We start from the raw sequence: 20,504 nt of genomic DNA on the forward strand, positions 1-20,504 counted from the left end.
GTGGTGCGGGGGGGATACTACAGAGTCATCCCTTAGAAACTATGAGACCCAAGCAATCTATCTGGAAGCCTCAGTTTGCTTGGCTCTCAAATGAGATGCACATGTCCTCTTGTCCAGTACAGTTCCTGCTAAAAGGTGGGTCTTTAGAAACACACCTCTCCTGGAAAGGCCCTTGGGAATCCCCAAATAATGTTCTCTAAATTTTAGAGTCTAAGCCCGGCATAGTGGTGCATGCTTTTATTCCCAGCACTCAAAAGGCAGGGGGCAGGGGGCAGAGGGCAGGGGGCAGGGGGCAGGGGGCAGGGGGCAGGGGGAAGGGGGCAGGGGGCAGGGGGCAGGGGGCAGGGGCAGGGGGCAGGGGGCAGGGGGCAGGGGGCAGGGGGCAGGGGGCAGGGGGCAGGGGGCAGGGGGCAGGGGGCAGGGGGCAGGGGGCAGGGGGCAGGGGGCAGAGGGCAGAGGCAGAGGCAGAGGCAGAGAGGATAGATCTCTGTGATTTCAAGGTTACCCTGGTTCAAAGTGAATTCAGGACAGCCAGGGCTCTGTTACACAGAGAAACTCTGTCTCAAAAAAAAAACAATAAACAACAACAACAATAAAACAACTTTAGAGTTTAAAGACTGTGACTGAGTAAAGCGAGTGATCGACGGTGCTAAGACTCGTGCTAGCTGGAGACCGGAGGCTGCACTCAGGATGCCAAGGCAGGAGGGTCAGGAGTCTGAGGCCAGCCTGGACTACACAGTGTGTTCCAAGGAACCCCCTCTAATCTCACATTTATCTTCAGCTCACCCTCCCGGGTCTAGAGGTTGTCATACTAACATTCTATAAAGACATATCCCCAGGGGTCCCCAAGGTTTTCTGGGCAACTCCATTCTGAGGTCACTTCACCTCTGATATGGCAAGAGAAGGTGCCAATTACCCTCTCCCTCAGGGGTGCCTTCTTTCTTAGCACCTGTATCTTTGGTTAACCCCTGGAACCTAGCCCCTAAGGCCCTAGAAGCCTCCTCAGAGTTTTGGATAAATCAGGGGAAGCTATTGGAACATGCTTGTGGGATGTTTAGAGGTTATATCTTTTGGTCCTCAATGGGGAGAGGTACAGAGGCCCCAGCATTTACATCCTAGCCCCCGGGGACATGATTTTTCAATGTTGGTTGTTGAGATCACAACCAAGTACTTCTGGAAAGATTTGCTTGCTTGTGTGTTTTCATACTGGATCAAACATTAACCATCCTGACATCCAAAGGTAAGAGGTCTAGACACAGGGAGTGTTGGGGACTCGGATGCTGGTGCGCTCCGCACGCTGACACAGCCCAGCCCTCTTTGACCCTGGCTTTGTCCTGTTATAGGTTTTCCCATCTGCACCCCAGGCTCCTGGGCCATTTTTATAAGGGAACCGGCAAGGGAAAGAAATGAGGTAAAGGTAACCTTACATTTAGGGGTAAGACCCAGCACTCAGAAGGATCCAGAAACTAAAATAACTGGGTGATAACAGAACAGGATACTACAGTGGGTGAATTGGCTTCTTTCAGAGTGCCCATCTTGATTCCCAGCTTAGCCGTCATCTTGATTCCCAGCTCAGCCAGACGGCTCAAAACCCTGAAGAGCTTTCTGAACTTTGAGGTGCCCAAGGCTTCAGGGCAGCAGGGGAAGCACCTGAGGTCCAAATCTGTTTACAAGAATTTTGCTTTTTGGTTTGCTGCTGTATGACAAGTCCAAGGAGCAGGTTTGGGTCCTGTGCTCCACAGACCTAAGGGAGCACCTTAGAGCTTATGGGAGAGCATTGTGTGTGGACAGTACCCTCTAGTGGTCAGTGTTAGCACTACAGCCATCTGCCCTCCACCAGTTTATGCTGCTGAGGAAGAAATCTTACTTTCCCCAACACACACACACACACACACACACACACACACACACACACACACACACTTTCTCTCTGTGTGTTATTTTTATTGGTGTGTATGTGTGTGTGAGTCTATCACATGTATGGGAGTATTCATGGAGACCAGAAGAGGGTGTCAGATCCCCTAGAACTGGAGGACGGGTGGTTGTGAGCCACTTGACATGGGTGCTGGAAACCAAACTCAGGTGCTCTGGAAGAACAACAAGCTCTCTTACCATATAACCCATCTCCAAATCCAGTACATGTTTTTCTTTTGTTCTGTTTTTTCCTTGAGATTTAGAGATTTAGATTCAAGAAAGAGGAGGAGAAGGGGAAAGGGAAGGGGAAGGGAAAGGGGAAAAAGAAGGGAGAGGAGGAAGAGGAGGAAGAGGAGGAGGAGGGCAGAATAAGACCAACAAAACGGCCAAGGAGGTAAAGGCACCTGCAGCCAAGCCTAAGTACCTGAGTTCAATCCTGGGACCTACATGATGGATGGAAAGATGGAACCAATCCCCAAAAGTTATCCTCTGGTCCCTACACACACGCACTTGAGGATGGACAGACAGGCAGACAGGCACACACACACACACACACACACATACACACACACACACACACACACACACACAAATGTAACTGAAAAAGAAACATCCATGGGGATATCGCCTTCTTGGAGAGGCTCTGTTGCCTCTCATCCCAGTGAACAAACAACAGCTCCCTGTCAGAGTATCCTACCCCTGGATTCAAGATACTCTCAAAAGGACACATTGGGTGGTCTCTGTAGCTGGGATCTTGCATAACCAATGTCCATAAACCTGGCAAAGGTGGCAATGGAAAGATAAGATCAGAACGTGACCACAGGAGAAGAGTGGGGACGCAGTGAGTGGGAGGAGCTTTTAATTATCCATCAGCACAAGCTGTCAGTGGCCCTAGCCATGAATAAATGTATAGGGGACAAGGCAGGAGCCTCGGGGTCGAGGAAAACAGGTAGGGTATAAAAAGGGCATGCAAAGGACCAAGTTCAGCATCCTAGAGCCCAGATTCCAAACTGCTCAGGGTCCTGAGGACAGATAGATCACTGCGTGGCAATGGCTACAGGTAAGCATGAGCAAACCCCGCTGGGTGTAGTTTGGACCAAGGGGCCCTGAAGATGGATCTGAGGCTTCTAACGTAAGTGTGCCCCAACTTCTGCCCATGTTGGGAGCACTCTGAGTCCCTAGGGTGATTGGGAGAGATTGGTCATTGCTCCCAGGTTTCTCTTGCCCTCCTGTCTCTCTCTAGACTCGCGGACCTCTTGGCTCCTGACCTTCAGCCTGCTCTGCCTGCTCTGGCCTCAGGAGGCTGGCGCTTTCCCTGCCATGCCCTTGTCCAGTCTGTTTGCCAATGCTGTGCTCCGAGCCCAGCACCTGCACCAGCTGGCTGCTGACACCTACAAAGAGTTTGTAAGTTCCCCCAGAGATAGGTGCTTCCTGTGGAAGCAGAAAGGGACAGATCCCACCCTACACTTCTGTCCCCAGGAAGTCACAGAGGGAAACTCTGGGGTGAGAGATCTTAACCAATGCCGTTAATTGATGAGCAGAAACAGAATGGTCCTCCATAACATAGTAACGACGGTGAGCCACAAGCTGGTCTCTCAGTGACTACCTTTCCTCCAGGAGCGTGCTTACATTCCCGAGGGACAGCGCTATTCCATTCAGAATGCCCAGACTGCTTTCTGCTTCTCAGAGACCATCCCAGCCCCCACAGGCAAGGAGGAGGCCCAGCAGAGAACCGTGAGTGGGCCTTGTCTGCACAAATCCTCTTTTCCCTCCAAGCAGCCCTAACTGCACTCCAGGCCAGGGATCAGCGCCTCCCGGAAGTTGGGATAATTCCAGGCAGAGGTCACTAGGCAATACACTTCACCCAGCCCTTTTTTCCTAAGGACATGGAATTGCTTCGCTTCTCGCTGCTGCTCATCCAGTCATGGCTGGGACCTGTGCAGTTCCTCAGCAGGATCTTCACCAACAGCCTGATGTTTGGCACCTCGGACCGTGTCTATGAGAAACTGAAGGACCTGGAAGAGGGCATCCAAGCTCTGATGCAGGTGAGGATGCACCTGGGTCCCTAGCTTGGGGTTATAATGACCTTTGTCTCTACCTGGAGCCTAGATGGGGGCTCACTGCTCTTCTCTGTTACCCTGTCAGGCCTTAGACCCTTGAGAAGGCTTCTTACTCATTTCCCCTTATGAAGCCTCCCGGCCTTTCTCTAGGTCCTGGAGTGGGGGACGGTACAACCCCTGAGTCTCCTGCCTTTCTTTCCCACGGCAGGAACTGGAAGATGGCAGCCCCCGTGTTGGGCAGATCCTCAAGCAAACCTACGATAAGTTTGACGCCAACATGCGCAGCGATGATGCTCTGCTCAAAAATTATGGGCTGCTCTCCTGCTTCAAGAAGGACCTGCACAAGGCGGAGACCTACCTGCGGGTCATGAAGTGTCGCCGCTTTGTGGAAAGCAGCTGTGCTTTCTAGCCCCACACCAGTGTCTCTGCTGTGTGGTGTCTCTGCTGCACTCCCCCGGGTGCCTCCCTGTACCCTGGCAACTGCCACCCCTACGCTTTGTCCTAATAAAATTAAGATGCATCATATAGGTTGTCCCTGTGCTTCAAATCCCCCATGGCCTTTGTGGGACACATCAGGCAAACCCACACTTTGCTGCAGTACCTTTCTCTCTTGAATCCAGTTGGGTTGCCTCAAGAAAACCACACAAACTTAGTTTAGAGACAATGGTAACTCAAGCTCTGGGCGCAACAGCTAGAATGGTAACGTTGTAAGCTATATTAATTCTAAATCCTTTGGTGGCAAATCCTCCAGGAATTGCCATGAGCCTGGAGACACTAGTAGCTACATCTTGTCCTATTGCTGTCTCATCCGAAAAGGACCCTTTCTCCCTCCTGCTTTCTCTCTTCCCCTATCCAACCTGGAAGGAAGTCCCACCTACTTGCTCAGTGATTGGCTCCTTTATTCATTAGGGAATGGTTCACAAGAAGTCATCTGAGTATGTGATTTCCATCAGGTGCTTTTCTAGTCCTTGTATCAAAAGTACCTCATCTAAGGGGCAACTTAGGCCAAAGGAAGTTTAATCTGGGTCACAGCTCCAGTGTCCAATGATGGCAAGGGAAGGTGTCCACAATGCAAGGTGACATCTTTCACATCTTGGTGGAGCAGGAGGTAAAGATGGCAGACTGGACCCAGGATGGTATATCTTCAAGGCCTGCCCTTGGCGACCTATCTACCAGTGAGCTCTCTAACCCAAAGGTTCCATGGCCTCCCTAAAACAGTGTCACCAGCTGAGGACCAAGCATTCAAACATACAGTTTGTAGGGAAAATTTAACATTCAAAGCATAGCACATCTCTTAACCAGAGGCCCAATGTCCGGAGCTGCCCGCCGCTGAGGTCAGAGTATCTGACCTTTGTCTGTCTTGGGAGTGGAAATCTCTGGCTTTCTGACTAGTAGGACCAGCAGTATTACAGGTGATTCTGAAGTCGAAATGGCTAGAAACCTTTCGAGGCCATCATTCCAGAGCTTACAATAGTGAGTTTGAGGCTAGCCTGAGCTACATAAGGAGACTTTTTTCAAAACACACACACACACTTTAAAAACACGATTAAGTGACAGATTAAGGAGCGTAATTAATGGCCTTTTGAATTGTACTAGCAGGGGAGTTCTCCTTTCCTAAAGCATGAAGCCGGTTAGCCTGGTTGTAGTCTTCCCGTATCTTCTTTAGTTTGTCTGCAGAGTTAATACAAGTGCCACAGATCTCTTGTAGACGCTGCCTCCCCACATGTCCCCACCCCGTTTGGCTAAGAGATAGACAGGATCTAATCCCAGCCTAGCCCAATGGTCAGTGGTGAGTTTTCAGTTGCTGGTGTTGTAGTTTCATTTTGTTGTTACAGAGGGTAACTTAGGGAGGAAAGGGAGGCTTTCAGCACACAAGTTTCAGTCCATTATTGAGGGAGGCCAGGGCAGAAAGTCAGAAAAACCATGAAGGAATGCTCCTTGCTGGTTTGCTCTCAGACTCGTGCTTCGTTTTCTTATGTGGCTTAGGATCCACCTTCCCAGGAAATAGCACCACCCATGGTGGGATGGGTCTTCCTACATTAGTACATAAATAAGTCCCACTCCCCAAGACAGGCCACAGGATAACCTAATTGGGAAAACTTCTCTTGTGCCTCTCTTCTCAGGTGACTTTAAGTTGTGTCAAGGTCTGACAGTTAAATTAATTGAGATACTGGAGATATCTATGGATATCTTCTTTCCAGGGATTCCCTTGGTCCCAAGCTTGAGAGTTTACCATGAAATGGAGTTTTAGCAGAATTTTTTTACCTGTCTTCTGTCTTGGAAGGAATAGTGCCAATATTGTTAAGAATTGTCTTTGGGGGAGTTCAAAGTCTAGGCTTATGTATCAGGTATGGTGGCACACACCTTTAATGTCAGTACTGAGAAGGCAGAGGCAGGTAGATATTTTATGTATTCAAGGCCAGTATAGTCTACATAGCAAGTTACAGGCCATCCTGGTTTACATAGAGAGAGCCTGTCTCAGAAACAAAAACAAAAGAAAAGGCGTTACTATGAAAGACGCAGATACGCACTGCCTTAGTTAGGGTTTCTATTGCTGCGACAAAACACCAAGACCTAAAAGCAAGTTGGGGTTTATTTGCCTTATACTTCCAGGTCATAGTCCATCATGGAGGAAGTCAGGACAGGAACTCAAGCAGGGCAGAAACCTGAAGCTGATGCAGAGGCCATGGAAAGGTGCTGCTTATTGGCTTGCAAGTCCTCATGGCTTGCTCAGCTTGCCTTCTTATAGAATCTAGGACCACCAGCCCAAGGATGGCTCTGCCCACAATGGGCTGGGCCCTCCCCTGTTGATCATTAATTGAGAAAACACCCTACAGTTGGATCTCATAGAGGCATTTCCTCAACCCTCACCATTCTGAGGGTTTTTTCTCTGTGATGACTCTAGCTTGTGTCGAGTCAACACACAAAACCTTTAAGAGATGTAACCATGGAAAGTGGGGCAGGAGTGAGCAGGATCATCTGAGATCCATGGCAGCTAATCCAACAGGGACCTAGCAGGGCCATCTGCTAATAGTGGCACCATGTGACAGTGAGAAGTCACAGCATCTAAACCACTAGCTCCTCTTGCTGGGCCTAGGAAGCCAATGACATGGTCAATGTTTGGGCTCAGGTGCCTTAGCATTTCCTAGGTGGCATTTGCAAGTGTGACTGATGCGGACCAGGCCCGGTGCAGCCAATCCAAGATAGTAAGGTGGCTGCGGTCCCTAGATTCAGACGGTCTGTGCATCTGTCTTAAACCTGCTTCCTAACGTACTTTCCCACGTGCTCACCTTGAGAAGATGACTTTGTTTGAGAGGAACTACCAAACTCAGTGTGGAAACCTGCACTGCGAAGGCCTTTTGGGGAATACTGACTTACAAACTTGAAATACGTTCTAGGTCCTGAGTTAGACTTTCTCTAAACAAACCACACATTTCTGGTCATAGAAATGTGCTTTCAATTTTGAATTGGGGTCCCCCTAAGGCCCATGTCTTAAGAGCTCTCAGACCATGGCACAATTGGGAGGCCATGAAACAAGATGGCACCTAATGACATGTCCCGAGGTGATTCCTAGAAATCTGGTCCTTTCACGTTTCTCTTTTTGCTTCCTGCTTCCACGGCATGGATGACCTCCTCTGTGACCCCACCACTGTATACTGCCTCTACACAAGCCCAAACAAGTTGAAGACTTGGAAACTATAGAGGAAATCGTTCTTTCTTGTGGATTGACGTATCACAGTACAGTACATGAGTCACAGTATTGGAAAGTGAGCACACATTCCTTGAAGATTTTAAGTTTGTAGAAGCAAAGACAACAGTTTGTTTACCACAGGGCCTCTGTTGTTTTGTATGGTGAAATCAAAGGATAATTTTTTATACCAATTCCTTAACCTCAAATTCAGGATGGTCCAGGAAAAAAGGGAGACACCCTTTGGTATCTGATGCTTTGTTTCTAGCTAGTTACTGTAAGGTGGAAACTGGTTACAAGTGTGAGCTTTGGTTTTGAGAGCAGGAAAAACAGGCTGCTGACTGGAGCTGAGACATTGCTTGCTGTAGGCTGGCTGCTTATGTTACCAACTGGAAGCTAGCCTCAAAGTTCCAGAACGCAACCATTTGGCTTAACATAACAAAAGCTTCACTTATGACAATGGGAGAAGAAACTCTGATTTTACAAAGCCTGTTTTATTTTGCCACAGCTAACATCTCAGTAGACATTTCATGACAGCTCTGGAGCAAAGACCTGGCTTGATGTTCTTCAAGCCATCACCTAGGCAGACACTGTCCTTCCAAAGGACTGTGAAGAAAGCTGCGTGTAGGGTGAACCAGTTACAGAGATTCTGGTGACAGAACAGAAACCCATCTGTGTAGTAAGCATACTGCCACAGGGTTGTGTCCTTCCATCTCAGGTGACAAAAACAGGCAATTCTTGTGGAGAGGGAGAGTAAACCTGGGACTCTGCCTCTAACAGAAAGGAATTCAGAGTGTGGCACCCTAAGACCAACCTCATGGAGGTAGTCTATCTTCCACTTCAAAGCTGCCCTCCAAAAGTTAGTTAGGGTGTGATGGTACATACCTGTAATCCCAGCACTTGGCAGGCTGAGGCTGGGAAATCACAAGTTTGAGGCCATCTTGTGCTACATAGTAAGTCCTGGGGTTTTTGTTTTGTTAAAAAAAAAAAAAAAAAAAAAAAAAAAAAAAAAAAAAAAAAAACAGGTAAGCAACTTCACTGGCCCTAAATGAAATTGCAGAGGGTTACTAGGATGAAGCATAATCAGCCAGTGCCCTTCATGATGTCAATGGGCATGGTTTGGGGAGCAGGGGAGTATGGACAGGGGAAGAGTTCTAATTCCTGCCTATTGATTTGCTACCTATCCTATGAAGTCTTGTCCCTGAACTATGAAGTCACCTGGAAACCCTGAGTAATGCACTCCAGGATATTTCCGATGACCCTCTCCTTTGCTGTTTGAGAGGTGGACAGTGGGAATGAGGGGCAAGGGCAGGGCCTTCTGTGTGCCCGAGAGTAGACTAGTTAAATACGGAGTAGGAGGATCCCTCACCAGATGAACAACCAGACTGAAATGTCTAACAAACTAGAATAAACTCAAAAGAGAACAGAGCTCCAGACGAACTGGATGCAAGCCACAGGGGGCCCTGAAACCCTACTTTGGGGACAACAGAATGTAAGGAAACGAAGCCTCACATCGTCTTCTCCTTCCTCCTTGCATCCCTGTAAACCCTGGTAGCTCAAGTCACACTCAAGCAAAGAGCTGTCTGTGGTCAGCATCGATGCATGTGTGTGTTGCACGCCTCAGCCTGTAGATCCGAGAACTGGCTCGCCTCGCCTTTGTTCTGCTCTTTCTGCCTGTGTGTCCGTTTCCTACTGTTTCTTTTGCAGGGGTGGTAGTTCAGATATAATGCTACGGTGATCACAGCCATGCCCAGGGTGAAAACGATGATGATGAAGATGGTGGAGGAGCTGATTCCCTCATGCAGGCCTATGCGGGCACAGAAGACACAGCTGGGGAAGGCGGGTTGAGGACAAGAAGATCATTCTGCCGCAAGCCACCAAGCCCACGTCCCATACACATGTTCTCCAGCCCCTGAGCATCTCTCTTCCCTCCATGCTTGTATGAGAATCCCAAACCCCTGGGGTGCCTCTCTACTCCAGCCAGGCAGCTGGTGCAGCCGGTACCTTGGACAATGACAGCAATGTCTTTGCTGACGGAGCCTAGTGGGTTGGTCGCTGTGCAGCAGTAGGTTCCTGTGTGGTTCTGGGTGGCCTTCTGAGGTACATCAAGGTCAAAGATCATCCCATTCCAGATACACACCAAAGCAGGGATGGGGTTTCCCTCTGGGATGCAGGCAAGCATCTGATCTGTCCCTTCTATCCATATCTGGTTGCCAGGGCAGCCAGATTCCTGAAACCTTGGCTTGTCTGCAAGAGAGCCCCGCCAGGAGCCCAGTTATGTGTCCCATTCCTGTCTCACTTCCGTTCACAGCTCCCTCCCCATCAACTCAAAAGCTGCTCCTTAACCCAACGCTTCCTTCTTCATTGAGAAGAGAATCAGCTCCCTGCCCAAACCAAAGCTTCTCATTCCTTGCAGCCTGGGGCACTTCTGTGGGCTCGGGCTGGGTGATAACGCAGCCTTGTTGGTGAGACCCAGGGGACTTTCCCATTTTAGGTTCTCATTGGGCTAGGGTAAGCTCAGAAATAAGGGTTTTCTCATTTTCCAAAACACAAATCTTGATATGGAATCCTGGCGGTTTTTCTCCTTAGCGTTGGCCTCAGCTGTCTCCTCTTATGCTCCAGCCGCTGACTAACAGTGTCTGACTACAGGAGCCCCTTTCCTTTCCGGGATGCCTCTCCCATCTTGCTCCCACTCGCTTTCCTGAGGGCAAGACAAGCTTGGTGCCAGTTCATTTTCTTTTCTTCTCTGGGTTTTCCCAACTAGAAAAGTGTGGCCCCTCTACTAACAAAGCTGCTAGTCAGCAACTCTGGAAAGGAAACTAAGTATCTCGACTTTGTCCAGGGGGACAGGGCCTCTACTCACATAAGACATGAAGCTGGATCTCAGTGGTTTTGACCAATCGCTGGCCCTGTACCTCCAAAGAGGCCTCACAGGAGAGAGTCCGGCCATCATCTTCCTCCCTGGCAGTAAACAGAAGCCAGATAGGCTCCCCGGGAGCAGAGAGGTGTAGGAATCCCTGGAGTCGAAGAGTAGGGCTAGGTGATGTTAACTCATGACCTAAGCAGGTCACATTAACGTCTGTCCCTGCCAGAGGATAAGCATCTTCTATCTCCAGGATGGGTGGAGGGAAACCTACAAAGAAAGGCAAAAGAACAGTGGGTCCGTTTTCAAGTCTGGTGTGCACTTCTCTCCTCTTCTTGCTGGAGGGCTCCTCAGGTAGACGATGTCAGGAGAGACTTGGGATAACATCCTTGCTTCTGTAAAGGCTGAAGAGAGGGGATAACAATGTGGTTTCAGGACTGGGAGCTTCCCTTCAACAATATACTGGCCACATTAGGCTATGTCTCTCCTGCGAGGACAACAAGATGTCTCCTTATCGTGCAGATTTCTTACTCATTCCAACTGCTTATTCTAGAATGAAACTCAAGCATCTACAATTTCCCTCTCAGCAGGACAGGTTAGGAGGCTGAAGGTGGAGGTCACAGAGGTGCTGTCACAGTCAGGTCTCTAACCCACCTCCACCAGAGAAAGAGGAAAGCTAATACTCACTAGAAGACACCAGCAGAGGTTAGCAAGGATAAATATCTGCACATAGCCCATATACATTGCTATGCAAACTCTCCTTAGCAGAGACCCTATATGGAGAAGGGGTGGGGTCACTTACTGTAGACATACACTGGTTTCCTTGCTTTCTGCTCCACGGGACCCAGAGACACAAGGCAGGTCAGCTCCTGGTTACCCGTCTCCATGGCCCAAATGTTGGCACTGGCCCACGCTACATCTTCCTTCCAGGAGGAGAAAGGGCTCAGCTCCTGGTCTTCCAGGAACATTCGGAAGACAGCTTCCTGAGCTGGAAACACCCTTGTTACCTCACAGCTCACAGTCTCAGCCATCCCAACTTCCAGCAGTGAACGCACCCCGATCTGGGGATGCTGAGAGAATTCTGCCGAGTAATTGGGAAAAAGAAAGGAAGAAAGCCATAGTCGTGAGTCACATGGGATGCCGTGGGAGGGAATAGGGCTGAACCAGAGGTGAGGCTTAGTCGCCCTCACTCCTAAACCCTGTGGGAACAGAGTCCCAAAGGACAAAGCAGACCCTGGGCTCCCTTCATGACTGGACTCTGACTCACCAAAGATCCGGAGTTGCTTGGTGGCTGAGCTACCATGAAACAGCCCCCCACCTTGTGGGCTCAGATCCAGTTCTGCTCGGCAGGAGAAATTGTGCCTGTCATTCTCCCGGTGGGCTGTGACACTGACAGTGACCTCAGCTCTTTGGGATATCAAAGATAAACTCAGGAAGTCTTTTCTGTGCAGTTCTTGGTCACCCTGGAGGAGGATGAGGGTAAGGCTCTGCAGGGGTGCCACACTAGGCACGTGACACTTCACTGTGAAGGCTTCATCCACGGCCACCCACTCAGGCTGCAGGTCCACGATCACCTGCTCTGGTGGCTCTTTAAGACAAAAAGGCAAGCTTTCATGAGGGTCTGCTCACCTCCAGAAGGAGACGTCTCAGCAGAAAGTGACTGTGTCCCTTAAAGCTTTGGGGGATGAATTAGCCTTCCAGCTCTCTGTCCACCGAAGGTGGCCATGGCCAAGAACTGTGACAGTTAACAGGAAGTCCTCTGCTTTGATAATTCCTGCCACTTGGGAACATTTTATTTCTTAACAGAGGTTTCAAAGGCATAAGAAGTTTGGCAGATAGGTCTTTAGCAGTACATGAAAACTACTACATCCTTCCCACAGAGATCCCACTCATTCTTACCTTTAGATGCCCCTGTAGGACCCTGCCTACCAGTCCCAACACCTCAGAGCCTCTTTCCTGCTTTGGAGGAGAGCCTCGAAGGGCCTGCACCACAGAATTCTCTAACTGCCCCAGCTCAGGACTGTCCCTCCTGCACTCCCTGGTTATCCTCAGAGCTGGCAGCAAATAAGCCAGCATTCATCTTACATTTGTCTACTTGTCTGGTCAATCAGAGGCTAGCATTCTCAAGCATCTGCTCCCTGTATAGTCTGTATTCTTAAGGATGCCCCGTGGCTTATGCTGTAAACTCAAAAAGCAGCCTGTACAAAAGGAGAGAATCCTGACAGTATGGTTGAATCTTTACCTGGTGTATGTATGTGTGTGTGTGTGTGTGTGTGTGTGTGTGTGTGTGTGTGTGTAGTTCTCTCCCCTAAGAAAACTTCCTGCCTAACTCTTCCTAAACAGGATGCCTTCCTGCCTCGCTATTCCTCTCTTCTTCTAAGGCCTCCACTGTACTCACGGTACATGATGATGTCAAGCGCTGTGTCCTTCTGCACCCCTGCACAAGAGAAGAAGCATTGCAGCACAGAGTTCTCAGTGATGTCCTCCAGGAGAAACTCCTTCCACTGGGACCCTTTGCTTAGCTGCGTTTTCTTGAAGAATGTCTCGATTCCACTGGGCCCAGGGTCTGGGCAGGTGGTACTGCAGTTGACGGTCAGGGAGTGTCCAAACTCTACCAGGGCCTGATCTGGATGAACAGACACCTGAAACAGCTCTTCTGTGGTCCCTGAAAAGAAGCACACATGCCAAATGTGCTGGTGAGGACCAGGAGATCCAGAATGTGTCGGGAGTGCATTCTGTTCATACGATCTAGGTTGGAGAAGAGGGAACCTGCCAAGAGTAACAAAGTTCAAGGTTCCGGTGAGTCAGCCCTTCCATCTCAACCTCACTCCTCACCCTCCTGTCCTGTAGTCTAGATCTTGCCACAGAATCTAAGGCATTTTGAAAAGTCGCATCCTGGAAAGCATTCTTTTTGTAAGCTTCTACAGGTCTTTATAGAGGTGTGGGATCAGGCACTAAAGACCCTAATGGGGTCTTCATTCTTACACTCCAAAGCAGTATTTCTCTCAAATGATAGTTAAAGGCTACCTTCTCCAGAATCACCTGGAATGATTGTAAAACTGCAGGCTGCAGCTACACCTCACACAGAGTGAGTACTAGCTAGTGAACACCTGGGAATATGCTGAGAACAAAACAAGCCTCTTGGAAACCCTTCTCTACATACACAAGACATAAGAACAAAAGGCTTCAGGGTAGCTCCCAAGCTCAGGTGTACCCCATAGAACTTTCTCCCTCTTCGCTGAGATTGCTCCATTTTGCTTTGCGATGCTGATAAAATGAATCTGTTTCAATGTTTGCAAGTTTAGCCTATGTTAAGGTTTGGATCTCAAGTGTCCTCAGAAGCCCATATGCTAAAAGCTTGTTGCCCACTGTAGCATGACTGGGAGGAGAGGGGCCCTTTAGAAGTCAGGGCCCAGTGAAAGGGCCCTGCCTTCTGTCTTTGCACCAAGTGCATATGGAAATCAGAAGATATTGGATCCCCTGGAACAGAAGTATGGGACGACTGTGAGTGGCCATGCGGGTCCTGAGAACCAAGTCTAGATCCTCTGCAAAAGCAACCACACTTGTAATGGCTGAACTGTCTCCCCAGCCCCAGGACAAATACTTTTGAGAAAATGAAAAGGAGCTGGGGATGAAGGAGCTGGGGATGTAGCTTACCCGGCCCACTGCTTGCTTAACATGCACAAAGCCTTGGGTTTGACCCCCAGCATTGTATACAACTGTCAGGGTTGTTGTGGTGTCCGCCTTTAGTCCCAGGAATTGGGAGGCAGAGGCAGAAGGATCTCTGTGGGTTAAAGACCAGCCTGGTCTACAGAGTGAGTTTCAGGACAGCCAGGGCTATACAGAGAAACCCTGTCTCAAAACAAAAACAAACAAAAAAAAACCCAAAACAACCCCCCAGGGGTTTTTGATAATTTTGTTAGTGTATGTGTATGTGTGTACGAATGCGTGAGCTCAGTTAGTTCACTTTCTCCTTCAGCCCTGGCTATACTGGAACGCTCTCAGCAGACCAAGCTAGCCTCAAACTCACAGAGATCCACCTGCCTCTGCCTCCTGAGTGCTGGGATTAAAGGTATGTGCCACCACCACTACCACCACCATCAGGGCATTTTCTCCTTTCTATTCAGTGCAGGCTCCCAGCCTACAGAATGTTGCCACCCACAGTGGGTGGGTTTTGCCACTCCCAATGGACCAAATCAAAATAATCCCCCACAAGCATGCCCAGAGGTCCATCTCTTAGGAGATCCTAGATCAAATCAAGTTGACAACTGAGATTAACCATCACCCCATCCCCTTCTGCATGATCACCCAAGTGTGTCCTGGCACATAGTGACTAAAGGAACTTGTCTAGATACCCTCACCTGGATAAGGGATCAAGGCCAGCAGCATCCAGATACCCAACAGAAGCATTTTCATTCTTGGGAGAAAGTCCAAAGGCTGGAGAAAAAGGAAAAGAAGTGCTGGAGAGATACTGTTTCATTACATTTCCATGATAACTTATGTATGAGTGACTTCCCTGTGTGTGTGCCTGTGTACCACATGTGTTCCTGGTGCCGGTGGGACCCAGTGCTGGATCTCCTGGGGACTGGAGGTATAGAAGATGGTGAACAACCGTGGTGGTTCTGGGAATCCAACTCCTGTCCTCTGCAAGAGCAACCAGTGCTCTTAACCTCCCAGCCAACTCTCCAGTCTGGAAAATACTTTTTTTTTTTGGGGGGGGGGGGGGTTTTTTTTGGGTTTTTTTTTTTTTTACGAGACAGGGTTTCTCTGTGTAGTTCTGGCTGTCCTGGAACTCACTCTGTAGACCAGGCTGGCCTCGAACTCAGAAATCCTCCTGCCTCTGTCTCCCAAGTGCTGAGATTAAAGGCGTGCACCACCACCGCCCGGCTGGAAAATACTTCTATAAAGATGTGTAAGAGGAATGATTTGCTGTAGTTCCTGCCTACAGTCAAGCACCTGAGGTGGAAGAGGGAAGATCAGAAGTTCAAGGTCATCCTTCTTTATTGTCCTTGGAGAGTTGGAGATCAGCCTGGGCTACACAAGACTTCATCTCAGAAAAAAAAAAAAAAGGACTGGAACACACACACACACATTTATACTCATGTGTATGTTTACACACATATACATATACACGAAACCAGAAGCCTGATTATAGCAAGACTCTCAGTGTCGTGTATTAAAAGAACTTCCTGCATCCAAATGATTAAGTTTGGTCCTTGCTCAAGAAAAGGGAAGACATAAGGAGGACAGGAACGTTTGATTACGGTTTCCCGGGTGGCTGTATTGTACAGATCTTTTTACTAGTCTGTCTTGTCTATTAGACTGAGTCAAAAAAGTGTGTCAGCAGGGAACCATGAAAAATAGTGTTTGGGAAGATAAAATCTGGCAGTGTTTTGTTGCCATGTTCAGTGCAAAGTGACCCTGAACTCAGCAAACACAGTCACTGGAAGCTTGCTCTCTGACGTAAGGGAGAAATGTTTCCACCTGGTCTCTTCAGAACCTCTGTGAAACATCTCTCAAGATCATTGACTCCCTGGTTTGCCACCACATTCACATTCAACAAGCAAACACCTCCCCTTCAGCTGGCTCCAGCTTCTGTCCCCCAGTCCAGGCTTAGATCATCTGTCCCTGTTCTGCATCCTTTATTAAAACAAAACAAAACAGAACAAAACCCCACATCTAAACTAACTTCTTCTAAAAGTTTCCTCTATTCCCGATTCCTCCCCTCTTTATCCGTTTCCCCCAAAGGAACGCAACTGAAGCCTCTGGTTCGATAGACCAGTGCTCTACTCTGGGCCTGGTCTCAGGCCTGAAAGGAGAGTTCTTGCTTTGTTGGTTGGTTGTTTTATTTTGGCCTTTTTTTTTTTTTGTACATATGTAACAGGCATATCAAAAGTAATATTTCCAAATGAATGTTACTTTTCCAAAATAACCACTTTAAACTGGGAATGGTGGCTCACACCTTTAGTGCCTGCATGTGGGAGGCAGAGGCAGAAGCAGAGACAAATGCAGGTGTATTTCTATGAATTCAAATGCAGGTGTATTTCTATGAATTCAAGGCCAGCCTGGTCTACAAACTGAGTTCCAAGCCAGCCAAGGCAACAGAGAACCTGCCTAAACAAACAAACAAACAGACAGACAAAATAAACCAACCAACCAACCTACACTTTGGGAGGCCATGAACTTATTTCAAAGATATGCCATTATTAAAAAGTCTGTTGGAAGTGATTTTTTTTTTTTTTTGTTTTTTTGAGACAGGGTTTCTCTGTGTAGTCCTGGCTATCCTGGAACTCACTCTGTAGACCAGGCTGGCCTCAAACTCAGAAATCCACCTGCCTCTGCCTCCCAAGTGCTGGGATTAAAGGCGTGCGCCACCACCGCACGGCTGGAAGTGATTTATAACTGGCTTTTTAAAGTTAAATAGGAAAGAATCATTTTCTTTATTAAATTCTCCTTTTGTGTGTGCGTGTGCATGTGCATGTGTGTGCGTGTGCGTGTGTGTGCAAAATAAGAAAACGATATTAGTCACTGGAGTTGCCAAACTTAGCTCCAATGACTTACAACTCTTTCCTAAGGGCTGCCATTAATTATTTAAGGAGGAATACCTTAACTAGACTCTGAAGGAATTTCCAAACACAAGCTGGGTAACAACTCTGAAGAAAATGTCCCCAGACGGGACAGATGGTATCCATGCATTTTTATAAATTTCTTGTTGAGCATGCCAGGCTCTTAGTAAAATGGGGAAGAAACAGCCAGGCGCTGACGGCACATGCCTTTAATCACAGCACTCGGAAGGCAGAGGTAGGTGGCTTTCTCTGAGTTTGAGGCCAGTCTGGTCTAGATAATGAGTTCCAGGACAACCATGGCTACATAGTGAGACCCTGTGTCAAACAAGGAAGAGGAGGAGGAGGAGGAGGAAGAGGAAGAGGAAGAAGAGGAGGAACACCTTTCTCCTGTAGCAAGGGATTCCTTGCAGTTTAGTATGGAAGGCAAATGTAAAGATTTATCTTTGCTAACTGCTGTAATCAAAGGTATGACGGACCTAAGGCCATACCTCAGCGGCAGAGTGCTTGTCTACCATGCATTGCATTCAAATTGTTCCAGAAGACGTAGAAAATATTGGTTGGGGATATGGAGGACCTGAGTTCAAAACCCCAGCAGCCAAATAAAAATCTGGGTGTGGCCTTGCAAGCCAGTAAGCAAGGTCTTCAAAAGAGCCAAGAAGGATTGCTGGGGCTTGCTGGTCAGCAGCCTAGGTTGGGTGAGAGACACTGGCACAAAGAAACAGATACTGTTCCTGCAGTATCTGGTTGGTTTTCCCGAAGTCAAACTGGTTGGTTTTCCTTGCAGTCGCTACAAGTATATATCTGTGCCCATAAATAGGTCCAAGAAAACAGGGGAAAGTGAGGGTTCTTTTTGGTTATCACCTCACCATCCCACCCCTCATCTCCACACCTATGTCTTTTCTTTCTCTCCTTCTTTTTCTTTTTTTGAGACAGAATCTTGCTCTGTATTTATCCTAGGCTGACCTTGAACTCACAGTCCTGACTCAGTTTGTTGACTGCTGGATTAAAGGCTTGTGCCACCACACAGGTTCCCAGACTCTGTGGGCTCTGCTGTGTCAGGCCCCCCTCCCCTCCTACAGCTCCAGTCCTTCGTCACTGCTGCCTGCACACAGACGGTCTGATCCTGAAACCTGAGAGTTTGTCCACATTTTGTTGAGAAAGAAAGCAGCGTCTTTAAAACAAACTAGTTCTGAATCCATTAAAATTCTTTGGGTTTATTCTGTAAATTACATCCCAACTCAGACAACTTAGACTGCTTTTTCTTTGTTGGTTGACAAAATCTCATGTAGCCCAGGCTGGCTATGTGGCTGTGGATGACTTTGAACTCCTGATCCTCCGACCTCTCCCTAATGCTAGGAACACAGGAGTGCAACACCAGGACCAGGTAGGATTAAGCTATTAGAAAGTTTAGGCCCATGCTCCAGATGCTAGAGACCGGCTGTGGGACAGATGTGCCATGTACAGCTTCAGTCACACTGTGTGCTCGGGACGTTGGGTTCTCTCAGAGCATTTGCGTTCAAGGGTTCTTGAGGTTTCTCAAGCAGGAGCCACGCTCTACCCTTTGCCTCCTCTCTGTGCCTGGGAGTCACCTCCTCCTCACCTTGTTCTCTGCTCATCTCTTGTGAGGTCTACCTACCCTGACCGCTCTCTGTTTAGCCCTCAGCACCCACAACGTCATTCCTCGGGACCGCTTTCCTTTCCTATCGAATGCACCGCCTCTAACACATTTATGGTGGCCAGGCCCTCCCTGTAAGTATTACCAAGGAGAAAACAGAAATAACCCCTCCCCCAATCTAATTTTTCTCAGTGAACTGAAAAACCACTCATTGTGAAGGTCACACAGCACAGCAATGCAGTGTTGGTCTCCCGGTAGCTCTGCCATAGATTGCAACTGACCCTGACCAGTGAGTTGAGAATGGTTGCCTAGATTACTTTGTTTTTTTCTTGTTTTTTCGAGACAGGGTTTCTCTATGTAGCTCTGGCTGTCCTGGAACTCACTCTGTAGACCAGGCTGGCCTCGAACTCAGAAATCCGCCTGCCTCTGCCTCCCAAGTGCTGGGATTAAAGGCGTGCGCCACCACTGCCCGGCTTACTTTTTTTTTTTTAAACATCCTGAAGACTGTTTCTACTGAAAACACTCTTCACTCCAGCCTTGCATGGGTGACTAGAAAGGATAAGGAGGCCTGCCTCTGTCTTCAGAGTGTTGCATGCAGATATATGGGACCATTTAAAAACACTTTGGTCCAAAGGGATAATACAGGGTTAACTTGACCTGGAGCCCATTCTCCTTTAAAGTCACCTACAGCACCAGTGACTACAATCATCAGACCATGAAATTAGCAAGAAGGGGCAGCACAGCCTAACCCTGAGTCTTGGAAGGTCCTGATTTGGTCACAGAAAACATGACGACTGCTATCAGCCAGCTCTGAATTGAGAAACATCTTTGGCCAGTGAATAAAGATCTCTCTTGACAATGGCTGGTTGTTGTTGTTGTTGTTGGTGGTGGTGTTGGTGGTGGTGGTATGCCAGGAACTTTTTTCCAAGTTTCTTAGCCCGTCTCTCTTCCCTGGACTATAAGGCTGTGTCTATAAACACCATGGAAGAAGGACTCCTTGTTTTATCCACTGATGGGTTCTTATAGACTGGAATGGTTATAGCAATTACCGATGGTAGAACCAAAGAAAATATAAACTAATACTTGTAGGACCAAACACTTGGATAGGGAACAATGGCCAGCCTTTGCGGGTAAGGAGGTTCCCTCTAGCTGAGAAAGTGGCGTGCATACAGCTGAGCCTGAAGGCGTTTAAAGGCGGTATTTAAAACACTTGAAATAGATGGGAAACAAATACTTCCAGGCATGTTGGCGAACTCCCCCACCAACGGATTCCTCTCCTGAATTTCACAGATAGAACCCCGACATAAACCCAAACCAACCAAATAGGACCCAAATCCTCACTGAGTTAGAGTGGTCTGCTTGTCCCTCTTGCCTCACTGACGACTTCTCCTCAGTGCTTGGGGCCCTCAGATTGAACAGCGACATCGACACCGCGCTGAAAACCGCCTCGTGCTCCAACCGTTGAGTCAGTGCACCTTCAAGAGGCGCTTTGCGCTGATCTGCCCGGAAACTCGTGACGCTCACACAGCCTCTCAACAGGATTGGCTGAGAGGAGAAGCGGGAACAAATAGCTTAAAAAGAGCGTTTCGGGAGAAGAGTAGGGATCCTGCTTCGATGGGAGTGCGGATTTGACTCTAGACAATCGCTACTGAGAGAGGCTTGGTGGTGCAGATCCATAACCTTTGCTTATGGGAGCTGGTGGCAAGAGAAATATATATGAGTGCAAGGTCATCCCTCGATACTTGGGCTGTTGGTGGGGACAGATAGTAAAGTCAGCTATGCCACTCTAAGCCGTTTA

At 48.4% G+C, this 20,504-nt stretch overlaps 2 protein-coding genes across 2 annotated transcripts; one reads left to right on the plus strand and one right to left on the minus strand.

Annotated features, from left to right (window-relative positions):
- Positions 1-2,886: 2,886 nt before the first annotated feature.
- Gh1 (growth hormone 1) lies at positions 2,887-4,499 on the plus strand. Its single transcript, XM_034506504.2, has 5 exons — positions 2,887-2,974; positions 3,158-3,318; positions 3,532-3,648; positions 3,798-3,959; positions 4,183-4,499. Exons 1-5 carry the CDS (start codon positions 2,965-2,967, stop codon positions 4,381-4,383), a joined length of 651 nt encoding a protein of 216 aa, XP_034362395.1. The 5' UTR covers positions 2,887-2,964; the 3' UTR covers positions 4,384-4,499.
- A 3,237-nt stretch (positions 4,500-7,736) lies between these two features.
- On the minus strand, positions 7,737-20,156 carry LOC117711770 (intercellular adhesion molecule 1-like). Its single transcript, XM_034507645.2, has 8 exons — positions 20,048-20,156; positions 14,887-14,962; positions 12,924-13,190; positions 11,793-12,113; positions 11,328-11,606; positions 10,526-10,795; positions 9,667-9,909; positions 7,737-9,469 (listed from the first exon to the last, which is right to left on the minus strand). Exons 1-8 carry the CDS (start codon positions 20,129-20,131, stop codon positions 9,252-9,254), a joined length of 1,758 nt encoding a protein of 585 aa, XP_034363536.2. The 5' UTR covers positions 20,132-20,156; the 3' UTR covers positions 7,737-9,251.
- Between the last annotated feature and the right edge of the window lie 348 nt (positions 20,157-20,504).

The sequence above is a fragment of the Arvicanthis niloticus genome, chromosome 6 (assembly GCF_011762505.2).
Source record: "Arvicanthis niloticus isolate mArvNil1 chromosome 6, mArvNil1.pat.X, whole genome shotgun sequence".
NCBI classification, from domain to species: Eukaryota; Metazoa; Chordata; class Mammalia; order Rodentia; family Muridae; genus Arvicanthis; species Arvicanthis niloticus.